Raw genomic sequence first — 27,355 nt, forward strand, 5'->3', positions numbered from 1 at the left:
GCGTGTGTGTGTGGGGTTGTTGAAAACCTAAGGTGAGGTGCCAGAGGTCAATGGGTGCAGAACTGAAGGCACCTTGAGGTAGCTTGTACTTACCGCTGAACATTCAATTTAATTTGCGATCAACTAAATAAATGTCATTCTTTAATAGGCATGTTATGTATGTCACAGGGTTTTTGGATTCGTTACCCCATAAAAAGTGCTAATGGATAACGTTGCGGTGAACCGAATGTGATCAGAGAAAATGCCAAACAAGTAGCGGCATGCCAATACATCGATAATCTAAACCATTTAACTATTTCAATTATGTATTGGTTTTAGAGAATCTATAAAATGATACCTTAAAATATGAAACCGCTGTTAGAGATCACTATATTAACATCAAAATGGCAGGCGTTATACCCATTTGGTCCACATTAATATCCTCTGCTCCTTTTTTATTTGGGTTTTCGGATCAAGAGGACAGCTTTTTGTCGAAATTGGTCAGTGTGTACTTATTAATGGACATGTCACTTGTTTAATTTCTAAAGATCGATGTGTATAAATACAGTTCTGTCATTCGAAACGTCACTATCCTATTTTGACCAGCAGCAAGCAGACGACTTTTGAAACGGGACAATGAAAGTAGCAATTCTAATTTTCCTGTGTCTTGGTCTTGGGGCCCAAAGTTACTATTTTCGTAAGTAGACGCTATTCGTTACTTACATGTATAACAGTACATACACACATTTTTTACTTAGAATTTGTGAAAGTGAAAGTTTTTTTTTTTTTTAAACATCTTTATTCTCAAGAGGGTTACATATTGATACAGTATAAATAAAGGTGGCAATTCGCCTAGGCATTATATGCTCACCTTTGAAATTTAATAATAATAATAATAATAATAATAATAATAATAATAATAATAATAATATTCAAGAAAAAGACGGTGACGAGGACATGAATGGCATTAGAGGGGAGTGAGGGACAGGGCATGGGGGAAAGGTAATTATGGGGGGGGCAATGGGCCATCAGGAGAGAGTGGTAGGCGCCAGAACAGAAATGGAAGAAGATTCAGACATTTTTGATTAAGAAATCTGACACTATTTCGAAAATCTTGTCGTTTTGTCCAGATGTTAGTGTTTTATGGCCATGTAGGAAGAGGGATATCTTATCTAGTTGGGTTCTGAAATATGCATAAGTTACACCAAGTATATCTTCAACAGATTCGTAGAGATCACGATATTTCCTCTGTTTCAGTGGGCATTGAAAGAAAAAATGTCGGATAGTTTCGGGTTTCCCACATAAACAGTTGGGAGAAGCCATAGCTGTCCAGTTGTGGTCATATAGTTGGGCTCTAAATAACAAATCGACTCGGGCCTTATTTAGGATTTTTTCATTTTGTCTCGGAAGCTTCAGATGGGTAGTGGACATTGTTGCTGGGAAGGTTTCATTTCTAAGGTTATACTTAAGGGAGGATGCAGAAGGAAGATTTTTTTGAGTGGTGTTTAGTTCATCCCAGCTTGTCATCAAAAAGTGTTCGGGACCTTTGTATGTGAATTTAGAGGGAATTATGTAGTCTCGTTTAGATGTTGTCCGTAGAGGTAGCATGTATTTATTTCTAAACGGAGTGAAATAGGTAGAGACATAGGAAGGTGCTAGTTGATTGTGGATATTGAACATGATTTTTTTCGCGTGGTTTCTTCGACAATGATTTGGTTCAATAATTACACAGTGAAAGTAGATGCATTTTCATCGTTATTTGTTTCAATTTTATATTTTTGGTAATTCACTTACTGTATAATGTATAAACCTATACGTGTATATGGCAGGTCTAAGCCGTTTGGCTTTTAAATGAAAGAAATAAAAGTAAGTTATAATTTGCAGATAATCATAAATACGCCGGAGTAGGTTTTTTAAAACGTGTTTATTGATAGTAATTGTTGTTGTGAATTCGGTATTACATGAATAAGGCACTCTTTAGCGATAAAGCAGCGGCGGATGCAAAGCCTTCCCCCCCCCCTCCCCCCCCTCCCCCCCCCCCCCCCGTTGGCGTTGGAAAAAATGGTATTTTAGAAGGTGAAAGGTGCCTTTGGTATAGTTTAGAACTATAATATTCAGCTAGTCAAAATTCTAATTGGAATAGGGGGCAATTGGTGTGATTTTTTTTCAGAAATTGAAGGGGGAGGGGGGAGTCAGGACCCCCCCTGACCCCACCTCTAAATCCACCACTGTAAAGGAGAATCTACTAAAATCTCTGTATAATATACTGTATAATTTACTGGAAAGAGCATTGAGTATTTTATTGAGAACTTTAGATACTAGCTGCTGTGCCGTCGAAAAATAAAAAACACCTTGTATAAAAGAATGAGAATTAATGGAAATTGACTACAAAGTGGTAGAAAGTGGTCGGTACATGTAGACTTAACTTAATCTGTACATTCCCAGTCAAAAACGTGCATCGCGCCTTCATACGGGTACATAAAACATGCAGACCATTGTCCCTTCTATCTGCACCCGCCTACCCCTAATTAACGTCTGCGCACTACACGATGCGCACATCCGGTGTATTAACAATAACGTGCACGTTTGACACCCAGGTCCACCCCAGGGTATAGTGAACTATGGGAACCAGGTGATCTACAGCAACGCGCTCAGGTACAAACTCCAGGAGATCGCCAACTTTTTCGGGTCCGTCACTGTTACCAGCGGGTTGCGTCAAGGCGGAGACCCCCACGTGAGTAGACGACAGTTGACATAATGTAAGAAAAGATATAATGATACTGGTACGTACTAGTAAGTTCTGACCCCCGATGTGACAATGGTTGCTTTAAGCAAACCCAAAATAATGCTTATAAGTATTTGATATTTTCACTGTGTTTGTCAAAAAAGCGGTTTGTATAGATATAAGCTTGGGCAAATCTGCCAGTGTCAACAGTGTTCGTGGCGGAGCTGGTCATGTCGCCAAGGTGATAATGCAACACTGCTCACTTTGTTAGGATAATTGCAGACTCAGCTAAAATAAATGATTAATAATTAAAAAGGATTATAATGCAAAATACAGCTGTATGAGACTTTCCCCAAGCTCTGTGTGTGTGTGTGTGTGTGTGCGCGCGCTTTAAAATGAATGTATCATACTCGCCACAAATGATAGATAGTCATATAAAACACAGCATCCCACGTACGTGATACCCTCTCGACCAGTGGGTACTCGTGTCTGGTAAATGAGCTGCAACAGATAGTACTTGACGCTCTCCTAAGTTACTTGGACGCCCGTGACAAAAAGATATTATTCCAATGTGAACAATTCATGTGTAAAATGTTAAATATATTATACGATATGCTCATTTTTTTACCATAATGACATGAATTTTTTTTCGTCTATTTCCTCTTGTCAGTTTGAAAATTGTTTTACGTTAAACTGAGTAAGGAGATTTTGTTCAGCATTCTAAAGGTGTAATGACTGTCTAAAGAAACAAATAGAACATAGTCAAATAAACAAATAAATGAAAAAATGAAATAAAACTTAGAGATGAGTAATAGACTATAACATATTAACTCCTACATGTAATTAGAAAAGTCACTGGTTTAGCGAACACGTACGTTTTGATATATGTCGAAAAGGAAGGCGGAAAACGGTGTTGACATTGGAATTGGCATAACTATTTTTACTCGAAATAAAGCTTTTTTCGCCATTGGGTAACATAGATTTGATACAGTGCCGCCGGAATGTCCCCTTACCAAATGGCCGTATGGTTTCCCAACCCTGCCCCATATGGTCGAACAATAGAGGCCGTATGATAATTACAGGGTAGGGGAATCCCCAAGCAATCCTTATCGGACACCCAAATTAGTCGGTTCAACGAACACGGTCTGCCCCTTCTTAATTGCCTCACTTAAGGTTTCTATTATAGCTGATGCAAAGAGACTGCTATCGACACGAGCAAACAATACCGGGTTATGTATCAACTGCAACAGAAGACTCGAGTAAAGGCAAGTCGAATATTAGAACAAAACTCTGAAGAACAAATCAGGCTTAGTTTTAAAACACGTATAACAATTTTATTTGATGATAGTAAGTCACGATCAACAAAAGCGTAGTTAAAATGGAAAATTATAAATAGCTAATACATCAAATAAATATCAATGTCTCATTACCTTTATTACATGTGTTGCTAGTTTAGTAGCCTGATGCACGACCTTCTCTTCGTCGTATTTCTATAACACATAGTAAATGGCTTGTCGCGACACTTTATGGTCTTCATTTTCCATTTGTGCGGTTATGTTTTTAATTCGCACCCCTTGTTCTCGGAGGGCGATGATACGCAGACGCACGTAATCACTAAGAGGCTTCTTGGAATTGTGATGATTTGGAAAATCTGAGTGTCGATTTATACCGTTCACTTGGCAGGTGACACGAAGGCACAGAAATCAGTGACATAAACTTGTCATATTATACAAAATACTTATTGGCCATTTAGGAAGACCAGATACACAAACAATCCTGTTGACACGTGTCAGTTGATTTAGAATTATGTGCAATTGATTAGTTTGGATTGAAGAGCGTCATCGCAATGTTAACATTAATTTTAGACGACGCGTGTCACACAGTAGTGATTATGTAATAATCAGGGCTTAATCACTGTGTTAACCCAGCATGAATAAAGCTAACCTGAACTGATTGTTAATTAATGTGAAATGACACGTGCCAACCAGTGAAGTTAGCCCGAGAGATTGTAATCCAGCTTTATAAATTAATTTCTTTTGATGCTTTTTGTCCTACATAATCAAGGAATCAGTCTTTCGGCCGGCCAGTACCCGTCGCCTTGTCAAATAAAGAAATATTCGAAATTCGACAACGGGCCAGTTCCCCAGGCAACTTTTGCGTTCAGTTGATGGGAAGGTTGTTTACGATTGATGAACGAATACGAAAGGACAGAAATGTTACGGGTGTAGATGGGAGAGATCCTACATGCAAATATAGACAGAACTATATTAAAGATATGGCTAACAAAATATTTATCACTGAAACAACTGACAAGTCTTTTTGGAAAAAATGCATTTCGTCTATGAACAAAGCTAATAGAAATATAAAGACATACTATAAAAATAAATTTCAATCTTGTTAATAATATATATATAGCAAAGACAGTTTGAAGCCTAATAAATACAGTGTATTACATGTTCAAGTACGAGTAGTGTTTTATTTGATCTTTAAGAAATTCATAAATTCATTTATTAAACTCTATGTAAATTCAATCAATTCATAGCTATAATGTACACGAAAATTGCTGTCATCACCGAATCTTTTTGGTAAAGCAACTTTTAAAAATCACTGTTGGCAAGTTCTTATACTTAAAATCTCCGAATCAGAGTAGAGTGATCAGAGTAGAGTGAAGCCACCGCGCATTAAAGGTCAATTAACGCTTGGACGAACACTTAATTGCGACCACGCTCACCTTCGATCTTTATCTCAGCGAGCTAGGGTTAGGCTCTTTTGTTAGCAGAAAGTTTGTCACGATAATTGCACGACGGGCAGGGTATGGAACTATTGTTAACAGAAACCAAACAGCGTATGGATGACAATGTTATTTCCATAGTTACCGAGCCAGGCCGTCCGTACAACCCGCAGCGACCCGGAGGGTAAGTAAGGGGACATTCCGGCGGCACTGTACCTAACTTCCGGAACAACCTTTAAACATTTCCCCTTTACTTTAACACCCGGTCATAAACCACCCATCTCTTTAAAGGAAAAATACATTTTTGTTCCAGTTATTGCGATGTATACCGTTTTTTGTTTGCAATTTTCTCTAGTACTGAACAAATTATCTATATATAAGTATTTTCAGTATACTGTAGCTCAGATTAAGCCTCCTTTCATTTTAGCACGCAGTTGGTCAGGCGGCAGACATCGTTGTACCTGGCCTCGATCCCAAAGTTGTGTATGATCGCCTCAGAATGAGCGGCATTATTAGCACGGATTACATCGTCATGTATCACGCGCCAGGAGTGCGTCCGTGCTCTACCGGAACTCATCTTCACATTGCACGCTACCAAAAGGAAATGTTCACCGGTCGAGCCACGTGTTGGGTTATCGAAGGGACGAACATCTTTAACAGATGCCCGTCTCGGCCACCTTGTTAATATAATGTTAGGAGATCTACCGGTACCTTTGTTCTGATGCGCATGCGAGGCAACATAACAGGTCATTTTCTGTGATTGCCTTTCGGATTGTGATTTCTAGCAGATATACGGCAACGCTAATAAAATTGTTTTAAATGTGAAGACGCACGAGTAGTTTTTCACAAACATTATTTTCGTTTGTTTGTTTCGCTCTCTCTCTCTCTCTCTCTCTCTCTCTCTCTCTCTCTCTCTCGAGTTAATATTTTAAGCATATTTTAAAGACAACGCAATAAATTGCGTGTCACTGCAGTCTTGTCCCATTTTCTGACCAATATCTCTGATTACCTGATATTTTTCTACTTCCCCATATTTTTCCCCATAGGTTTCTTAATCTTTGAAAAACTCTTTGGCCTTTTCTTATTCAAAATCCACCAGAAATCTCTTACATTTTCTCCAGTCAACGTATAGATTTACGTGTGAGTACAACAATAAAAACAAACAACCTGCTTACAGGTGTACTAAAGTATTACTGCTCATAAGCATTTGCTCCTGTCCCGCCAAGTATTGGCCTTGGCCCACGATTCTCGTTTATATTTACAGGTCAGATGCATTGTAATAAATATAGGACACTGATAAAGAAACGACCTGAGAAAAACGACATGAATCACGAAAAGTCATCTTCCTGTCCATTGCTGCTCCGACAGTGCATGTTCATGAGACTCTATTATTAATATTTCCTTTTCCCTATCATTTCGTGAAATCTCGGACACAATATCAGCGTGATTAAGGCTACCGAAAGGAAAGAAAAACAAAGTGAATAAACTGGACATTTGATTCATCATACACATTAAGGTGGAATAAACGTTTTGGATTCAGTCTACAGCCTCGGTTCCCTTTTACGACATAAAAATGATTTGAGAAGATGGGGGATGGAAGGGGTGGAGTGGGTTTGATATGACAAAGTATACAACAATAAAAAGTGTTACATGTATGTATGTATTTATATATGGTTGGCTTCAGAGCGGACATTGGATGTTCTTGTTAAGCCCACCCTTTCTTTCCTTTTGTCTGGGTTTATGGGAGAGGCGTTCAATTTTTGATATCTTTGTGTTGCGCTGGTCAAAATCATTTTTTCGAGTAATATACTCACTGAAAATGTTCTAAAAGAGGGTCAAACGTATATAATGCTTCATAACTTGCATACATGTATGTGCTATCTCAGCATGGTCACTGAAGACTCCTTGAAGAAAAAGAAAATGAACAAAAAAGAAAGCTAAACGATGGCCAATATGACGTATTTGATGTCATAAAAACGGGTTTGTACATGTACTTAATTCCGTTCACGAAACTGAGTAACATACGGTACATATACGTGTACCTGTAAAAGCCCACCAATGTCTCAGATTCCATTTTACTTCATAAGTGTTTTATCATTTAGAGACCAAAGTGTTACGAAGCAGACAGCCTCTTGTCCAGGGAGGGTTCGGACCACATCCCTTGGCTCAGACCACATCCCTTGTCAAATCATTGATATGAATCTCGTCTGCTCCCGATTGACGTCAGGGTTTACCCACTGTGACCCAGTTTGGGTGACCCAGTTAAAGCCCCAGACTCGACCATTCCGTTGTGGTCAGTGTAAATATTTGTTAAGGTGTGTTTTGCTTGCATGACTAAATCGATGTCAAGGGCGATAAACGCATTTATTTACTGCTGGCCGGCCCAGTGTTTGGACACTATTAGATTTGTGATAAAGACGACCATTCCGTTATGGTCAGTTAAAATGTTTATTTACATGCGTGTTTTGTCTGCATGACTAAATCGATGACCAAGGGCGATAAACGCATTAACTCCCTGCTTGTTCATCCCATTGTTAGGGCACTGTGAACTTTCAAATAAAAAATCTCATTCTTAGTCTGACTCAATAAAATACCAAATTATTACATTTGTCATAGAGATGATGAAGCTAAATAATCAGTGAACCAAATAAAACCCGGAAATGCGGAAGTTTAGATCAAGTAGAGAGGGAAATCGCAAGGGGCAATCGAAATGTATAAAAGAGATCTCAGAACAGGCAAGTCATTAGTAAAAAAACAGAAGTATGAAAAACGTACAGTTTGTATCGAGATTTGTAGCCGCAGCACTGACAGCGGCAGTTTGTGCAGTATGGGTAAGTAGTGAAACTGGCTAAACTTTCCGGTTAATAATTGTTTACTGTGTATGCACCAACAAAATAATGGATACCTGTTTTTAACGTTTTTAATATCTAGCTTGTACAGAAAGGACTAGGTTAAATAGTGCCATTTCAATTTTTGAAACTGCTTGATTCAAACATACTTTTGGGAAATATTTCAGCTTTTAGATGTGTCACACGCAGCGACGATGGATGAACTAATCAAGATCGCAGCAAATAAAAGTAAATATAAACTTTTTATAATTTCCTTTGTTCCTTACCAAGGGGCACGTAAAATTTCAAAACCTGCAATATGAGAAAAGTGTATTCTCAATCCACATTTATAACCTGGTCAAACATAAGTTGACTTTTTTCTATTGTACTTATACTATGATTCAGTGTTTAATCCGCGATAAATTCATCGTCATCCAGCTGAAAAAAAGAACACGGAAAAATAATTATTCGAACCAGAAAAAAAACTTTCTCGATGGTGAATTTTTATTTTCGTTTTCACATTTTACTAGGTAGAGCACTGGAGACTATACAAGATGACAGCGTTGTTCTACGTGAACTGGATATATTGATGCTTAAAGAAGATTTTCAAGCTCTCGAAAGAGCCAGGGAGGAGGAGTTTGGGTAAGCAAGGTCGTCATATTTTAGGACAATTAGAATTTGATAAGGCGCATATAAAAGTAAACCAAAGAAGCGATTTTTATGTTTCCTTGTCAATAGCACATTTACGGCCTAAGAATGGGATGTCAAATTCATTTTAACTGAAATGATACGTTTTTTAAAACATTAAAATGCTATATTTACGACACGTTTGCTTCTTGATTATTTCTCAATTATTTCCTTTTTATATAAAATAAAAATAAGAACAGTGGCATAGTTATAAGAGCATGCACAAATATTATATGTAGTGATAGTGGTTTGTTTCTAAAGAGAGTAAATATGTTTTTTTACTTGACTATAATAATCAAAACGTCATATCTCAAGAACAAAAAGCGAGTTAATTTCTAAAATAAAGGTGAAGATGTATTAAGACAAATGCCCTTACAGTATGTCATCGATTGACGAAACATATTTTAAATTTTATCTGAAGATTGCTTGACAAGGACGGTAATTATGAAGGGGAACGTACCCGCAAGAAAAGGAAAGGAGTCAGAGATTTAGGACGCCGCTGGCCAAATGGTGTAGTTCCTTACACCATATCATCGGTGATGTGTAAGTACAAGTTGTATGAAAAAAAGTTAAAATAATTGAAATCTAAAAAAACACTCGCAATAGATAAATAAGTGTATAAGCATATAAAAAATACATAATAAATACATAATAAATAAGTATATAAATAAATACATAAATTATTTAAAAACAGACGAGCGCGTCTGTGGATGCACGCACATATATTTAGAAACGGGGGGGGGGGGGTTCAAGATTTTGACATAGGTGGGGTGGGGGTCTGTTGGTGGGTCATAAGAATAGTAAAAGAAGACGTAGTCAATTTTAACATAATCCCTAGGACACAGGAATGAACAAGTTTGTTGTTTTTTTTTTTTTTTTTTTTTGCTTTGTTTCTGATCTCATGCTGTTTTTCTTGGACGGAAAAGAGAAAGTGGGATACTGTGTAACCCCTATTGTAAAAACTGAAGGGGGTGACAGTTGTTCTTGCCCCCCCCCCTTACCCACGACCTGGGTGCTCCATTACATTTGAATGTACAATAAACAACGCCACACCAAACAAAACCGTGCATTGAAAAAATCATGCAAAGAAATATTTATTTTCTGATCCATGTTTCCAGCTGCCTCAGATCGCAGAGCCATACAGCAGACCTTGGATGACTGGAACAAATACACATGTATCCAATTCAGGCCACGAAGAAATGAAAGGAATTACATTCACTTGGAAAATGGCAGCGGGTAAGAAGGAAGAAGTTTCTCAGATAGAATTTATCTTCTTGTTAATTTTTAATTTGTATTATAAATGAAATTGAAAAATGAAAGACTTTCGAGAATAGATAAGACGGTTATTTTTATTAAAATCATATACCTGATTTAAGTACTTAAACAAAAATATATCAATGTCATGAATGTTCTCAAAGGCAATACATATTCAAATTTATATTTTAGTTTGGATAAATAAATTTGTTTTTGGTTCTTATTAAATAAAAAAAACATATTTTACAGGTTTGTATTTCTAACAAGTGATTGTTACATAGAAGGTCATGAAAAGTCAAGAATTCTATTTGATTCACATTATAATCACGTCTTTTGATTTAATTATCAAACAGACTTGTATAGGGCATGTTGGATTTCCTCTTATTTGAATATGCTTCGTAAGCTTTTGTGTTTTCTTTTCTAGGTGTTCATCTTTCGTCGGAATGTTAGGACGGGGACGCCAACTGGTTACCTTGGGACAAGGATGCAGATCTGTAAGTTCAGTCGTTATGAAGCCTCGTATTTATCCAGTTATTCCCCAGTAACATGCCTCATTCATATGCCAATTTAAATTGTGGTAAATATTGCTTGTTGTAGTTGGAAAACTGGTGGAAATCAATAGAAATGTACTCGTTATTTTGTCAGTAGCATTAGATAGAAAACGATACTTTATCAGCCAATGTTTTTAAGTATAAGATTATTACATAATGCATTATGCCTTTTAGAAAGGAATCATCATCCATGAATTGGGACACGCGATAGGGTTCAACCACGAGCAGACGAGATATGACCGCGATAACTATGTCACCATCGTCAGAGGAAACATTCCAGGACATCTTTATTACAACTTCGAAAAATATCCGCAGTCTGTTACCAATACGCATGGCGTACCGTACGATTACGACAGCGTCATGCATTACGGCCAATACGTAAGTTCAGTTTTTTTTTATGTTTCGTCTTACTTCTAATTTTTCTTACTCCTACCTTTTCGGGTTTTTTTTACTTATTCTTTTGGTCCTTCTTTTCATTGTTGACCTTAGACCTTCCAGAATATAGTTAACCTACAAGAAAATCTCATATTCTCAGGCATTTTCTACCAACGGGCGTCCAACTATCATAACCAAAGATAAGTCCAAGCAGAATACAATTGGAAACAGCTTCGGGCTCAGCTTCGGCGATGTCAAATTGGCAAACGCCATGTACAGTTGCGATCGTGAGTTTCCTCGATTTATTTTACGTTTCGTGCATTTTAAAAGTCATTTGCGACAAGTAGTAATTATACAGTCTCATTTTTTAGTGTGAAGTTAAGTATAATTTGTAGATTTTATTACCCTTCTACAGGCCCGTGGCGAGCAAAGTTCAAGTTTGTGTGACCATTGAAAATAATATTGTCAGTTTGATGTTATAGTTTAATAATTATTTGAAAACCAATTTGGTCTCAAGACCCGTTGGCCTCTGCTTCCTGCTCTTGTGATGTGACTCTCTCGCTGACTCTGACGCCTATAAAGTAAGGTACACTTTTTCTCTCAACTGAACATGCATTTTATGTCTCAGGTGGCTGCACGAACAAACCTAGATGCCCCTCCCCGGGATTCGTGGACAAGAATTGCCGCTGTATGTGCCCAGGAACTAACGGGGGTGTTCCTGTGCAACCCTGCAGTACCGGGGGTGGCACTGGGGGCGGAACTGGAGGCGGCACCGGGGGAGGAACCGGGGGAGGTACTGGCGGTGGCACTGGAGGCGGAACCGGGGGCGGAAATAGTAGGTTGAATGCATCTGTGTTTGATTTTAATACGTATCTCTTTTTTCTTGAGAATTGCGTTTTAAACGCTGGTGCTCACTTCTATCTCACTCGAAAAACTGTCACAAGAAATGAGTGATACAGCTTTGGTCGATTTGAACTTGAACTTGATTGTTACATTTATCTGTTACAGACAACTGTCGGGATAACAACAACAATTGTGCAGGCTGGGCGTCAAGAGGCGAGTGTCAACGTAACCCTGGATACATGCACGTTTACTGTAAAGAGTCATGTCGTTTGTGTAACGGAGGAGGAGGAGGTATGGGGTCTTTTGTTTTGTTACCCTTATTTTTAGGAAGGACTTTATTCTCTCCCCCAGCATAAAATAGTTTATATTGAGTTTACCTTTATCTTCGGCATATAACCTTCTATTTGAAAAACATATATCTTTTATGAAGAATTTAGTTAGTGAATCCAAATAAATAAATAGAAATGAAATCATGAATTTTAGTTAAACCAAAATGAAAAATATTATAAATGCGATTTTTTTCCCGCGAGCAGCAACATGTACCTCGTGGCAGTATTCTTATTCTTCACAGCCGTCATCTTCTAATATTTTGCAAATCTAGATCAATGCCTGTCGCGAATTTGTTGATGTCTTAATTGACCTTTCCTTGTGTAACCCCAAATATATCTTTATTTCGTCGGAATTTCTGTACCTAGTCTAAATGACCAAAATATCTTTACTACTTTTTTATCACTTTTCCAGGAAGTAGCAGTTGTGTTGACTACGACACATATTGTGCCACTTGGGCAGCACGTGGCGAGTGCTCTCGTAACCCCCGGTATATGATCCCTTACTGTCCAAAATCCTGCAATAGATGCTCTGGAGGTACAGTCACACATAACTTCTTTGGTTTGGTTTTAAGCTGAAGTGAAATAGTTGTACTGTTTATAAAGTATTCTTTTATTAATCTATAACAGCGTTACTTCAAAATGATTTTTATATAGATTTCAGATAATTCTTAAATATTGGTCGTCACTGAAGCATTATAAAACGTAACTTGGTATACCTGACTCTGTTTACTTTTGTCATTATCAATATATTTATCATTGATATTTAATTTCCTTTATTTGATATTTTTTCCAGCTCCCTGCGTTGACAAGAACGTTCTCTGCGATCAATGGTCTAAGAGGGGAGAGTGCGCCAAGAACCCGAATTACATGCTTGTTAATTGTCAACGTGCGTGTGGCGAGTGCTCGTAATTGCCGATGCAGAGTTCTCCGTAACCCCATTTTACGGGTTTTTTTATTTTTCTACATAAATGAATTCGATTTTATACAATATTACTTAGTTTGTGTGTGAAATGGCATGCACCGTATATCAGTTTGGTAAGACATATGTATTTTATTTTTGAATTGATGTTTTATATTTTGAACCGATGTATATACATATCTGTATTTATTCTAATGATTACAGCACATTTCACATGGGTTGCTCTTAGAAAAAAAGTGTACCTTGCTTTTGTAAACCTAGTGATTATTTTTTCTACAGAAATAATTTAAATATTATATTTTATATTTCAATGTTATAAAGGCATATTATTTCCATTTACATACATATATCGAAATCTGTAGGCACTACCAAATCAACCTGATCAATAAAAGTTTATTTCCAATTAATTACCAATGTTATTCATTTTATTAAAATAGTATATCCAACTTAAATATAGATATTAAAATTTCTTATGCTTTTAGAAAAATCCGTACGTATAATATGCCAATTAAGCCTTTTTCAAACATGTTCTAAACAGAATGTAAGCAACTAAACGCACTTTATAATTGACTATGCTCACTTTACATTTGTACCTTTCAATAAAACGGAACGGAAGTAATAAAAGGTGGTAGGTACAAGGAAATGTTATTTTACATAGCAACCTTTAATTTTGACTATCGGCAAATACATTTTGTACAAGACTTACTCCATTTTTGGCCTTTTTCTAACTGGTTTTTCTGCTAAAAAAAACGCTTCCAGCGCAAGAAAAGCATTGGACCTTGGAGAGAGAGAGACTATGAGTGTGGTTGCATAAAAAATTGCAACGGCTATTTAACTGATCAATCGGTTCATATCGGGGGAGGGGGGGCACACTTGCCGCTCACTGGTCAAGGTAACAGACCTATCAGCCTCTACTAAAAACAAAATACTATCGGTCTATTTACATACGGAAAATAAAAATGGTATAATTATTTTAAGTGTGTAATAGGAAAATATCATAAAAAATAAGGTCACGCCATGCACCATATGCTTCAAAGCTATCACCTAAATAAGTGAATATATACATTAAAAAATTAAATATTGCAGCGCAAAATCGTTACTTCATGTGCAAACACGTACCATATGCCATTTTTAAAATAATGAATTGAATCCACTGGTTATAAAAATTTTAGTCTTGGTCAAAGTAATTCGTTCTTTATCTTTTTACATTTCTGCAAATACAAATTATCGTTTCAGTTACAGGTAGTTGCCCAGATCCGGAAAGGATACACTCAGAAAGCTTTTTTATGACAATACGTGCTGCCTGCATTATACCCAAGTCATAGTGTTTTTATTGATATTCTATTACTTTCCAGGCGTCCTCTTTTCCTGCAGCCATCTTCATGAGCTTCACGGTCATTTCAGCGTATCTGGTCGCGTTCGATTCCGTCACCCTATTTGTGCCGTAGGCCAAATTGTAGCAGAAGCAACCACGGAATTTCTGTAGGTAATGAAAAAATGGTGCTTGCGCCTTGTGTATAGCAGATGATGAAACCAGTCTCGTGGCGTGAATCAAGTCCTCCTTTGTCTCCGGAGGCCACAGTCTGTCGCAGTCGCCGAGGTTAGAGGTACAGATATCAGATGTACACCCTCGATTTGATACCATTCGTTTTACTCTTCTATCGCTAAAGAGGTGATTAGAGATTTTTGTATCTCTTATGACGTCGCCATTGTTGAGACTGGCATGGATAACTTGAGTCGCACGTTTGACAAGTTCCCAAAACCCAGCATATGTAGTGGCTGTTGGAGTTATCAATGGGACGTCAAGAGGTATGGCCAAACTTCCAGTGGCATTGTTTAATTCCGGGGAGAGAAAACGTCGCATGTTAACCGCATGAGTGGAGACAATCTCCAAAACTCGCGGGGACTGCCCTTCATTAATAAGCTTAGCCACGGCCATCGAGGCAGCAGCAAAAAGAACGCCTTGTACAGTAACTCCATGATCCTTACATTTCACTATGATTATTTTGGTTTCTGGAACTGAAAATTGAACCGCCACTATTTTCGTGCAGCCCTCACCTGGTATTGAAACTTTTAGAAACCGCTTTGAAAATAAACTTTCGGTGGGGAATACATCTTTATATTTCACCTTTGCAACTTGGAAATAGTCACGCCAACCGACTGCCATTTTATCCTTTGGCAGGAATTCTTCTAAAGAGTGCAGACATTTCTTGGCATCGGCATCTTCGCGGGGCTTGCCTGCCAAAAAAGCGTTTAGTATACCGATCAGTTTCTTTGACATGATTAAAGCTGATATCCCATCCAATATAGAATGGTGTACCCCAAACACCACTGCACTGATAAACCAGCTGTCTCCTGCTATCGGAGAACACACCTCTTCCCCCGAATCGATTTGCGTGTTATCACAAGGCATGCGCAGAATCTTCACTCTCCAGAGTGGACCATTGGCTGTGTCAAACATCAAGCACATCATATGCTCGTGGACTTTCTTCCAGTCGTTGTATGATGCTATGTCCAGAACCTCGAAGTCTGTTCGAGGTTCGTCCATGTACTTGAAATACCTCTTGCCGTCTTGCCAAACAATAGCCAGGCAAAGTTGCGGAATGATTTCTTGCAGACGCTTGAGACCAAGGCCCCATACGTCATAGGATAAGAACTGTTTTGACTTAACCCACGTTGTAAATGCTGTAATACTGACACCCGCGTCATGCATAACGGCAAACTTGTTTTCAGTGCTTCCTAGTGGGCGAAGAACTTCCGTGGTGCGCAACGATGGGTTTGCCTTAAAATTGTCAGCCATTGCTACCTTTGAAGTATTAAAACGGCAATGTGTTATGGCCATCACAATATATGCAATGTGCACACAAACGCGAGAGAGGCACTTGTTATTCAGCATGGAATCAAGTGTATTTTATTAAGTCTCTTATTAAAGACGTTTACGATATGGATATTTATGGATATTCGTTATCAAAACTACGTCATAAATGTGTGCATATCAAACTCACATATAGCACAGTTACGAAATCCGGATTGCATATATGGTAAATGCATATCCCTAAAATACCTTTCAATTACCCACCTGTCAGGAGCTCCAGTGTTGCTGTATAATGTGATTTAAAAGCTTTTCAGTGAGGCAATATAGAAAACGGTCTCCGTTATATTTTTAATGTGTCTGGTAAAGCAAAATGACAATAATGACGTAGGTACTGGTATTGCGTTATGTGTGAACATATACTGTTAAACAAGATATCTTTTGTTAACATTATGTATTTCCTCTGTAAATTGTATCATAAAAGACTAAATGTCATGATGTAATTTTTAGCAGCCTGCTGGTGAAAAAGTAACTTTTTTCTACCACGTATAATGATGCATTCAATATATCTGCTTGTTACGTGAACAATCAGGAGGGAAGGGTGTTACGAGGTTTTCTAGGTCCTATCTTATATTGCACTTGGGTGTTGATATAATGTTTTTAAAATCAATGCAAGTGATACATGAAGCATATGTATAACTGTTCCATTTTAATAATAATATACTGTCTACTGTCTAACACATTTGATAAAACAACGAGTCAAAATGTGGCAAAGACGTCTGTCAAACACAAGGGTGCGCTGAAAACAATACCTGCCTCCTAAGTTCGAATATGAACCGTCCCGTTGTTCTCTTAATTACCTCACAAAACATGTACGTAATTTTGAAACAGTAGGTCCAGTCTTGGATGAGAAAGCCTTCTACATTCCGTCGATGCACGCGCGGATTAAACAATACAGGTTTTAGCATAAAACAGTCAGCTGAAAGTATTCCTTGTATTATTGTATTTATTAACTTTTAATATCATAGTTTACAATGCAAATGGCCTTTATTTCAACAGTCTGCAATCACAATACACTGTTTATCGTAGTTCATCTTTAGATGTTTCCTCTTCTCCCGCAGCCATCTTCATCAGTTCTACGGTCAACTCAGCGTATCTCTGGGCGTGTAGATCGGTTGCCCTGTTCGTTGCGTAGTCAAGATTGTAACAGAAGCGACCGCGGAATTTGTGCAGGAAGTGACAGAACGGAATATTGCAATTGTGCAGTGAATCAGATGTGATGACACTCGTCGCGTGAGCTCTGGCCTCCTCCCTCCCAGGGGGGCACAGCTTGTCACAGTCGCCGATGTTGGAAGTGCAGAATTCAACTGTGCACTCCGGAGGTGACAACGGGCGTTTTTTCTTTTCTATACCATACACGTAGTTACATACTTTCAAAGATTGTACGACATCACCATTATCAAGCTGGGCGTGGATGAGACCGGTCGATTCCTTGGCAAGGTCCCAGAACGCATCGAAGCTGACAGCTGTTGGGGTCCTCAATGAGATAGAAAGGCTGTGCGACAAAGACCCGAAAGCAGTGCTCAGTTCTGGAGAGAGAAATCGCCGCATATTGACAGCGTGGACTGAGGCGATGTTCACCACCTTGGGGGGTCTCCCTTCATTTATGAGCTTGGCTATGGCTACCGAGGCAGCGGCAACGAGGACACCGTGCACAGTTACCCCGCGGTCTTTGCATTGTGCTATGATCCTCTCCGTTTCAGGAATTGAAAATTCAACCACCACTGTTTTTGTACAGCTTTCACCTGGTGCAGACATTTTTGGGAACCGTTTTGTAAATAAACTTTTGTTTGGGAACCAGCCTTTATATTTCATTTTTGCCACTTGAAAATAGTCGAACCAAGTGAATGTCATTTTATTTTTCGGCAAGAGGTTTTCTAAAGGAGGCAGGAGAATCACGGCATCACCACCATCACGGGCCGGGGCATCTGAGATCACTGCATTAAGGATTCGAAGTAATCTTCCTAATAGGAGAAAATCAGATTTACCGTCGATGATAGAGTGATGTAGCGCAAAAATGACTACGCTAGTGAACCATGTGTCCCCGCTGAGGGTACACTCGTCTTGTTCCGCACCCGTGCTTCCTTTGGGCATGCGCAGAATCTTTGCTCTCCACAAGGGTTTATCAGCGTCGTAAAAAGTCACAAGCGTCATGTGCTCGTGAACTGTTTTCCACTCATCGCAAGATGTTGCATCCAGAACCTCGAAGTCTGCTCGAGGGTCGTCCACGTACTTGAAATGTCTCTGGCCGTCTTGCCAAGCTATGGTCATTCGAAGATGTGGGATGTCTTCCAGCAGTCGCTCCATGCATTGTCCCCATTGGTCAGTGGTTAAGAGCAATTTTGTTTTAATCCAGGACGTGAAAACGATCGTGAAGGTGCCATTTTCGTGCAGAACGGCGAGGGTGTTTTCAATGCCGTGTAGTTGGCGAATGACCTCCTTAGAGTTCGAAGTCGGTGAGGACGTTACAGCCATTATAATCCATATAATCCTAAAATTGCAATATCATACTAATAATGTCCATATACTAATAAGTCCATATACCAGTCGCATTGTCTTTCACTAATCTACTCCTAAAATGGCAAAATATTGATAATTATAATAATTAATAGAGTATATGCATGAATAAATTCATATACGATTGGTATTCTTTTTTCTCATAATACAGGTTCGATATGTCGGCTGTGTGCAGTGTACTGTTCTGTGAGCTCATAAATATTTTATTCGTTTAATTTCTAAGACTTAATTATTTATATGGCATATTAGTCTCACAATGGATAGAGAGAGAGAGAGAGAGAGAGAGAGAGAGAGAGAGATTTATTCCACATAACATGGATATGTGCGTATTGCCGCTTAGCTTATTCTGATATATCTGCGCTTGTTTATAAGGATGCAAGGATGCATATACCAGTAGTATAGTTCGCATATTCATATATTACCTACAGCGATCAGCAAATAATAGACCGTTTAATGGCTGACTAGTCCCCGTCTGCAGCTGCAAGGGGAGGGATTGTGATGCGGAAAAAGTGAAAGAACATGAAAAGCTACTACCGTGACAAGGCTATCATGTGATTTCTAAAAAATAAATAAAAAAAAAGAAAATAAAAAACATTAATAATAATAATAATAATAATTATAAAGTATTATAACAGGTGCGCGCCTTGTTATAAATACCGAATAGTCTAGTGAGATTTTTGAAAAAAGGCTCTGCATAAGAGGCAAGGGGCATTTTGGGGTAAAAGTTGGGAACCAGGCTTAATAGCATAATTTTGGGATGCTGAATCCGATTTACCCGGTTCCCAAGCGAAATTTTGCGTTTTTAACGGTCTAATTTGCAAAAAAACAAAATGGCCGCCAGATTTCCTACTTTCTGCAATATCTCTGGAACTAGACAGGCGAATATGACAAATGAAGTGTCTTTACCTATATTTTCAGGGTCGAGGAACATTATTAAGATGTTTCTGTTAGAATTAGATTTATGCAATTTTCCTAAATATGCAAATTAGGATCGCCATTACTGAAAAACCGATTTACTTCTGTATCTCTGTAACTAGGCAAGCAAACATGACAAATGAAGTGTCTACACCTATGTTCTCAGGGTCAGGGAAAGTGATAAATCAGATGTCTTGTCTGATGGGTAGCACTGACTTTGTGAATTATGTCCGAGTAGCACCTTTTATTGTTTCTTCCCTGTATCTGTCAAACACTAGACAATCTGCTGGTAGTTAGAACCTGCCTTCAGAACTGCTCTTACGTACGTGTCAGTCAAACTACCAAAGGTCACTGCATTGTCAGGCTTTCCCAGTGAAATTGCCAGTGCTTGCCCATCAATTATAAGGCAAGGTGAGCAGAGGCGGATCCAGGATTATTTGAAGGGGGGAGTCCGCGGAAGCAAAGCCTCCCCCCTCCCCCCCCCTCACTTGGCAACAGGTTAGGGGCCTGTTGAAGGGCCACGAAAAATTTTGGTATTTAAGGGGTGAACGGTGCCATTTGGTATGGTTTACAAGTATGATTCAGCTAGTCAAATTATAATTTCAAGGGGGGACCAGAATTCGAAAGGGGGGGGGAGTCAGGACCCGCCTTACGTAATATGTGGCAGTTTCTCTGAGCAGTCCTCTTTGGCTGGTTACAGAATGCGTATAAAAGGGCAGTAGTTCTGCAGAATAAGTCTATATTTCAAAACGTCCAGTCAGAAGTTTGATATTTTGCAGACTCTTAGCTGACCTTACGGTCTGTGAACTAACGGCAGCAACTTGCCACACTATTGTTGCATTATGCCAGAATGGACAGAAGCAAACTGCTATTGCCAGACAGCTGAATGTGTCCCAGGGAGCAGTTTCTAACGTCTTACAGAAACATGCCCAGACTGGTGCATTAACACAGAGACCACGGCCAGGATGTCCTAAAGTCACCACCAGAAGGGAAGACTGCTTGCTTCTGCGGTTATGTCGCAACAACCGGACAAAGACAACTCTTGCTGTACAAAATGAGTGGCAAATTACCATTCAAAAGCATGTTTCTAGAACTCTAGTGAATGCAAGGCTACTTTTAGCTGGTTAACTCTATAAACAGAGCAACACCATTTGCGGTTCCAGGCACAGCACTGGGTTCATGAAGATTTTTACAGATGAGGCAGGGTTTGAGTTCCAGCACCGCGATGGCTGAATCAGAGTCAGTAGGTTTCCAGACGAGTCACTGCACGAGGATTGTGTCACACTACAAGGACTTGTGGCCGTGGCAGTATCTGTGTATGGGCCGGTTTCCACTCTGGAGCCAAAACACTATTGGTGGCAATTGACGGAAACCTCAACCAGATAAAATACAGGGACATTTTAGAGAATACTTGAAATTTGCAAGAAGGTACTTCCAGGACAACTTCATCCTGCAAGATGACAATGCCCGACCACACTATGCCCATGCAATAACTGCTTTTCTGCAAAACCAAGAGGTAAACCAGTTGCCTTGGCCGACGAAATTCCCCTGACATGAATTCTATAGAAAACCTGTGGGCATAAATCGCTAGCAGAATCAAGAGCTTACCCGTCCACCCTGCAAATCGGCACAAGTTTAGGCAAGCTCTGACTAATGCATGTAACACAATACTGGATCATACTCTCAGAAACCTCTCTGCATGGAATGAGGGCTCTGGTTGCAGCTAGAAGAGGCTGCACGCGTTGTTATCAGTTTCCATTTTTCACATTTGTATTGATGATTCTTTTGTGTGAGAGAAAATCCTTACCAACTGATATTCTTGATAATATCGAGTTCATAAGAATTTAATACCTTGTTTTCAGCTATAAAATTATCCATGCGCTGATTATAACACTGATTTGAATATTAAATTATTATTTGAATTAAATTTTTGATGATGTATTCACACGGGTTGATTTATTAAAGCCATTTCAAACACGATAACAAGTGTTTTATCATCCTTTACTAATATATGGGAAAAATTCAAAGAAAATTTGTTTGAAAAAAATCCATTTTAAATGTGAAGTCTGTACATTGCATCACATGAATTATTTGATTCAGCAAATCCCTCCATTGCATTAATAAGGTAATCTTTTTTTTAAATCTAGGTAAAAGGGGCAGTTGTGTGATCCAATATGTTTACATCCCAATGGCAGCGCAGTATTTAATTGCAAAATTCAATTCAGATTCGAATAATTGCTACAGTGTGACAGTGTAGCACTCATTGCTGATTTGATTATAGTGAAAATGTCTTAATCACTTTCCCTAACGCTGAAAACATGGGTGTGGGCACTTCATATGTCATGTTTGCTTGCCTAGTTAACGTAAAAGCAGTTCTGAAGGCAGGTTCTAACTATCAGCATATTGACTTGTGTTTGACAGATACAGGGAAGAAACAATAAAAGATGCTACTCGGACACGATACACAAAGTCAGTGCTACCCATAAGACAAGACATCTGATTTATCACATTCCCTGACCCTGAGAACATAGGTGTAGACACTTCATTTGTCATGTTTGCTTGCCTAATTACAGAGATACAGAAGTAAAACTGTTTTTCAGTAATGGCGATCCTAATTTGCATATTTAGGAAAATTGCGTAAATCTAATTCTAACAGAAACATCTTAATAATGTTCCTCGACCCTGAAAATATAGGTAAAGACACTTCATTTGTCATGTTCACATGTCTAGTCCCAGAGATATTGCAGAAAATAGGAAATCTGGCGGCCATTTTGTTTTTTTGCAAATTAGACCGTTAAAAACGCAAGATTTTGCTTGGGAACCGGGTAAATCGGATTCAGCATCCCAAAATTATGCTAATAAGCCTGGTTCCCAACTTTTACCCCAAAATGCCCCTACTATTCATCTTTTGTGAAAATCCCACTAGACTAGAAGGGGCATGTTTTCCGTTCATAGGCCAATATAGAGTCTGACCTTAATACTTGTATTGTTACATACTGGTATTTTTCAACGACTGCACCTGTTTTGCCTATATAGCTGCAGTAGATGCGGGTCGATCGAATATCTCTATATAAAATAACTTAAAATATGCAGAGGTATAGTATGATCTTGGAAATGCTTTAATGGGGACGTCTGGGTATATTTACCGTGCATTCCTTGAAATTCATGATTGTATACACCTCGAACAAAGCATGCTTTAATGCACCTTGAACAAAACGAGTTTAATCGCAGGATAATGTAAACATTTAACAGTATAGTGATAATAGAGGAGATTTCTCACCCGCCACAGATATATCAAAAAGAATGAATTGGTCACGATAAGAACATCTAAGACGGAGGGGAACAAGGGGGAGGGGGAGGGGGGCAATGACTTATTTGCAGTTACTCAGTCTACATTTTCTTTCAGGTGCAGGTGCAATTCAGGCTATATATTCCTACTCACAGGTCGCTATTGAAATGCATAAGGTGGGACTTAAAATCACATTAAAAAGAATTGTTGACCTGAAGCCTATTTATAATTTATCCCTCCACTTTTACCAGGAGTATAAGCCAACACTTATGGTAATACGTATACATTTTTATATGATGTACGGATTAGCCTAAATATAGCTAAATGGATGACACACACACACACATGTACACTCTCTCTCTCTCTCTCTCTCTCTCTCTCACACACACACACATACACACACACACTCTCTCTCTCTCTCCTCTCTCATGCTCCCTCTTGCTCTCTCTCTCTTTCACACACACACACACACACATACACACACGACTGTTCATTTCTGGTATAATCTATTTAGTGATATAATCTGTTGAATGTACTACAGTACAATTTACCTTCCGTGTGTGGCGGCGCGTTCATGCAACTTCCCTCACTATTCTATATGGGAAATTAGTCAGACCCAATATAAGCTACGATTACATTCTGTGACCTAGTGTCAGATTATACTTGTAGTGTTTGCTTGCACTCGTGATAAAAAGAGGGGTGAACTATGGATATGCTTCTGGTCAACAATAACTTCATATCCCTTTTTTTGTGTGATTTAAAAATTTTCCTAAACTGTTAAATGTCAACTTGTGAGTCGTATAGCTTGATTTGTACGTGCGCCAGAAAGACTACATAGACGGTGTAATGGTGAAGAAGTTAGGGGATCTCCCTCCTGTCGCTCCCCTCTGTCTGGGACATATTCAATTCGACATAGACCGGCGATAATATTTTTTATCTCTGTGAATGCATGGTTCTGTTGGTTCTCATCTACACGTATTGGTATGATCTAGCTCCATATATAAATGACCTGATTAAACGCCATCGTTTGGTGACAAGCTTTTACTGGAAACCTCCATAACTACTACAGGTTAAAAACATATAGTGACATAGCATTTTCTTTAACTGCACCGGTGGAGTGGTAGCCTACATTGTATAAGCTGCCCATTCACCTAAGGGAAATAGAAAGACAGGTTTCATATTTAAATCAGAATTAAGGAACTTAAAATTCACGTTTTAAAGATTTATTATTCATAACTTTAATCATATTTCAAAAAAACATAAAAAAGCGAAACATTGATTTTTAAAAACTTCGGATAACTATGTCTGCAGGTAATTTTATACATTTTTTATATATTTTATGTTGTTAAGTTTACTGAACATTTCGTAGATTAAATATTTTAATGGAATATTTCATTATATTAAATATATTATTATTATTATTATTATTATTATTATTATTATTATTATTATTATTATTATTAGTAGTAGTAGTAGTAGTAGTAGTAGCAGTAGTAGTAGTAGTAGTACAATACCGACTCCTCTCTTTGTTTGGTATCCCTTCAACAACTGAGTCTAAGATATAATAATCAACGACATTTCAGTAAAGAAGATGCCCGAAACAATTGAATATCCATATTAGAAAATATAGGTAAGTAATTGGTTTGTTATGAAAGGAAAGGAAGAGAGAATGTGTGACAAACCTCTGAAAATGAATGAAGTTAATTATTAAGTGCTCAGCGATGACGATTCAGAAACCATTCACTTTGCAACCAAACAATCATCAATAAAAATACATAAAATGCATGGGATGATCAAGATTACCTGGAGAGGGGTCGTTTTTTTTACCCACTCTACCCCCCCCCCCCCACCGCAAAATAAAATAAAATAATAATAATAAAATTTAAATTTCACCACGTTGAAAGACAGGTTGAATTAAAAAATAATATTAAATACATTATATTATTATATATTATACGTGTAATATATAATAAACATATAATATGTATTATATAATATAAATATATTATACCTGGTGTGTCTAGTAGTGGGAAGGAGGAGGATATCGCGACTTCTATTTCCTTAAACCAATTATGATAGAAAGTGCAAAATCTAGCTTTTTGTGTAATAATGCAAACATTTCTGATTCATGCCTTGCTAGTTTTCGAACTCAGTAAAGAAGGTATTTAAAAAAACAACCATTTTGGATAATATTCGCACTTTATTAGTACTAACATAAATAAGAGTGCATTATAGAGAGAGATTTACATTTATTTTACTGACTCATTTTGTCTTCAACCTCACGTGTATTTTTTCACAATGCCTGGTAACGAAGGTTTAGCAAATTACTTTCTATGAGAATGGAGTTTTACCGTGATTCGTCTAAAACAATTGACTGTGCCATATTACCATATTGTGTAGCTAATCATGGATGTCACTGAATTGAAGATTCTACAAATGGCGTAAATATTACAAAAACATAAGACAAATGAAAATAATGACCTGCGGCAAAAGACATTACGAATGTTTTAAAAGCCAGCCAGGTGACACCGAGAACTTAGCCCAAATCTACTTTATGCGTTATCTAAAATAAACAGATCAGATCAGGCCCGTGGCCCGGGGGGGAGGGGGGGGGTTCGAAAGAACAACCCTTTTTGCTGGGAAAAGGTCCACTCTGAATATTTTATGGTGAAAGGTCCTGCAGATTTAGATACCGCATTAGCTGGACATATTTAAATCTGAGAGAGGTACAATCAATGTAATCTGCTTGGTTGTTTAATGGGTAATTGGTTTTCGTGCGAAGGGCTTAATTACCCCTTGGCCGTCCGAGTAGGCGCGTCAGACAATTGTGCTGATTACACACAATACGCATTTGCGAGATTCCCCGAAGAGTAATATGCATAATCAAATAGCTTTAATTGTACATACTAGTGATGATTTAATCTTTTAAACTTCTGCATAAATTTTGACTTTCTCTTGTTAAAGCACATGTAGCCATCAAAATGTGCTTGAACAAATAATAATAATAATAATAATCAACCTGCACACATGTTGGAACATGGAGGTCAATTGCCACAAAATAAGTTGATATGTACTTGGTAGCCTGAGAAATAATATCAGGTATTAATTTAAGCAGCAATAATACCGAGAGTTAACAACGACACAAGCATATGGTGTTATGTAACAAAATTTCATGCATTACTTGCTGTGGCAGGTTTTGATTTTCAGTGTCATCAAAATTTTGTATTATTGTTAGTTTAACCTATGTATCTGCTATTCAAATAATATCGTTTGAAAAATAACTAATTTAATTATGCTTTTGCAACATGAAATTATCATTGACTTTGCCGGTTCACGTGTACACAGTACCTTGCTATCAGTGCTCCTCTTTTCTCCCCAACTCGCCCCTGACCGACTAACTACATCGTTTCAAAACAACGTTGGTATGATCCTTTACTTTTGGTGTAGGCAGTTTCGCCCCGGGGACATCATCTTCGGTTAAAAACAACGTGTCGTTTTCACCCATCTTTGCATTGCTCCTGTACAAAATGTCCGCTTGACGCCCGCCCAAGTGAAAATCGTAGCACGTGGGTAGTTACGCAAGACCCGTGACGTGTAACGAGCGCAAGGTTATTAGCATGACCACGGGTACGCTAAAACTAAAACCCCAGTAGCAGTGCTTAAACCAGAGTCGAGGAAGCGTCGCATATTTACCGCGTGCTTAAAAGCAATATTAAACGATACACGCAATAAATACGCGTAATAAATATGCACATACTAATAAACTGAAGGATTGATCCGAGAAAGATGCTTTAGCAGCCATTGAAAATGGATGAAGTTCAATTATATAGTCTTAAATGATGCTTAGATAGATAGCATTCACGTTGCATGCAAATATTTCCCAGTTAAAAAAAAAGACAAAAATATAAAAACATATTTTAACCTATTTGCTTGATCATTATTTTTTTTCATCTCTATTCGGCATTGACTGCGTAAGAAAATAGGTCCCTCAGATATAAACTTTAAAATGTTTAATTATCTGTTACTATTGTATTAATCAAAAAATATCATGCAGCTTTACTTGTATTAAAGTCGCAATAGCATCCGGTTCATATAGTTTGCATTAAAACGACAATACGCATTACTGGCTTGCAGGGTAATAAAAGAATTCAGAAAAGTTTGTCATTGATGACGATTCAATAAAATGTGTAGTATTTTTCATGTCCTTTTTTATTCTGTTACATCCTTTTGGACCGATACTGTACAGAGAGCTAAGGCAAAAACGGATTATTGGCCGTAATAAATTGATTATATATTTACAGGCAAAATTTGCATTTTCCATATCTAAACTACTAGAACAGTAATAAATGTATTCACAAGCAAAATTGGCAATCACCACATCCAAGCCATAGCGATAAATCTCAAGCGTGTGATATGGATATTAGTTAATCGCACGTTACATATAGCCTCATATATTACGTCTGTCCATGTATGTGTTTCATTGCCACCTGTATGGAGTGAAAAATACACTGAATTCTGTGCAAAAAGAGCATTGCTCTGGG

At 38.0% G+C, this 27,355-nt stretch overlaps 3 protein-coding genes across 5 annotated transcripts; 2 read left to right on the top strand and 1 right to left on the bottom strand.

The window, feature by feature from the left end:
* Positions 1–539: 539 nt before the first annotated feature.
* On the top strand, positions 540–6,290 carry LOC106163617 (uncharacterized). The gene is made up of 3 exons (XM_013541265.2): positions 540–676; positions 2,577–2,713; positions 5,863–6,290. Exons 1-3 carry the CDS (start codon positions 616–618, stop codon positions 6,118–6,120), a joined length of 456 nt encoding a protein of 151 aa, XP_013396719.2. The 5' UTR covers positions 540–615; the 3' UTR covers positions 6,121–6,290.
* Positions 6,291–7,422: 1,132 nt separating this feature from the next.
* LOC106163614 (zinc metalloproteinase nas-14) lies at positions 7,423–13,628 on the top strand. The gene is made up of 12 exons (XM_087013902.1): positions 7,423–8,266; positions 8,452–8,512; positions 8,794–8,905; positions 9,372–9,493; positions 10,069–10,186; positions 10,629–10,698; positions 10,930–11,133; positions 11,291–11,417; positions 11,759–11,965; positions 12,139–12,264; positions 12,715–12,837; positions 13,096–13,628. The coding sequence occupies exons 1-12, from the start codon at positions 8,198–8,200 to the stop codon at positions 13,209–13,211; spliced, it is 1,455 nt and encodes a 484-aa protein (XP_086870028.1). The 5' UTR covers positions 7,423–8,197; the 3' UTR covers positions 13,212–13,628.
* Positions 13,629–17,019: 3,391 nt separating this feature from the next.
* On the bottom strand, positions 17,020–26,370 carry LOC106163615 (uncharacterized). 3 transcript variants are annotated; one of them, XM_087014185.1, is made up of 2 exons: positions 26,163–26,370; positions 17,020–18,584 (listed from the first exon to the last, which is right to left on the bottom strand). In XM_087014185.1, exon 2 carries the CDS (start codon positions 18,566–18,568, stop codon positions 17,114–17,116), a length of 1,455 nt encoding a protein of 484 aa, XP_086870311.1. In that variant the 5' UTR covers positions 18,569–18,584; positions 26,163–26,370; the 3' UTR covers positions 17,020–17,113. The 3 variants fall into 3 exon arrangements, with proteins under 3 accessions (XP_086870311.1, XP_013396717.2, XP_086870310.1); XM_013541263.2 differs by lacking the exon at positions 26,163–26,370 and adding an exon at positions 23,366–23,893; XM_087014184.1 differs by lacking the exon at positions 26,163–26,370 and adding an exon at positions 19,033–19,196.
* Positions 26,371–27,355: the final 985 nt, after the last annotated feature.

This window comes from Lingula anatina, chromosome 5 (genome assembly GCF_051362555.1).
Source record: "Lingula anatina isolate TDL-2025a chromosome 5, LinAna3.0, whole genome shotgun sequence".
NCBI lineage: Eukaryota > Metazoa > Brachiopoda > Lingulata > Lingulida > Lingulidae > Lingula > Lingula anatina.

Bases quoted from the DNA above. Each gene is read 5' to 3' on its own strand.
- LOC106163617 (XM_013541265.2), top strand. From the start codon at position 616: ATGAAAGTAGCAATTCTAATTTTCCTGTGTCTTGGTCTTGGGGCCCAA. The intron at 677-2,576 runs GTAAGTAGACGC...TTTGACACCCAG, and splicing joins GGCCCAAAGTTACTATTTTC to GTCCACCCCAGGGTATAGTG. The intron at 2,714-5,862 runs GTGAGTAGACGA...CTTTCATTTTAG, and splicing joins GTCAAGGCGGAGACCCCCAC to CACGCAGTTGGTCAGGCGGC.
- LOC106163614 (XM_087013902.1), top strand. From the start codon at position 8,198: ATGAAAAACGTACAGTTTGTATCGAGATTTGTAGCCGCAGCACTGACA. The intron at 8,513-8,793 runs GTAAATATAAAC...ACATTTTACTAG, and splicing joins CAAGATCGCAGCAAATAAAA to GTAGAGCACTGGAGACTATA. The intron at 11,966-12,138 runs GTAGGTTGAATG...TATCTGTTACAG, and splicing joins CGGAACCGGGGGCGGAAATA to ACAACTGTCGGGATAACAAC.
- LOC106163615 (XM_087014185.1), bottom strand. From the start codon at position 18,568: ATGGCTGTAACGTCCTCACCGACTTCGAACTCTAAGGAGGTCATTCGC.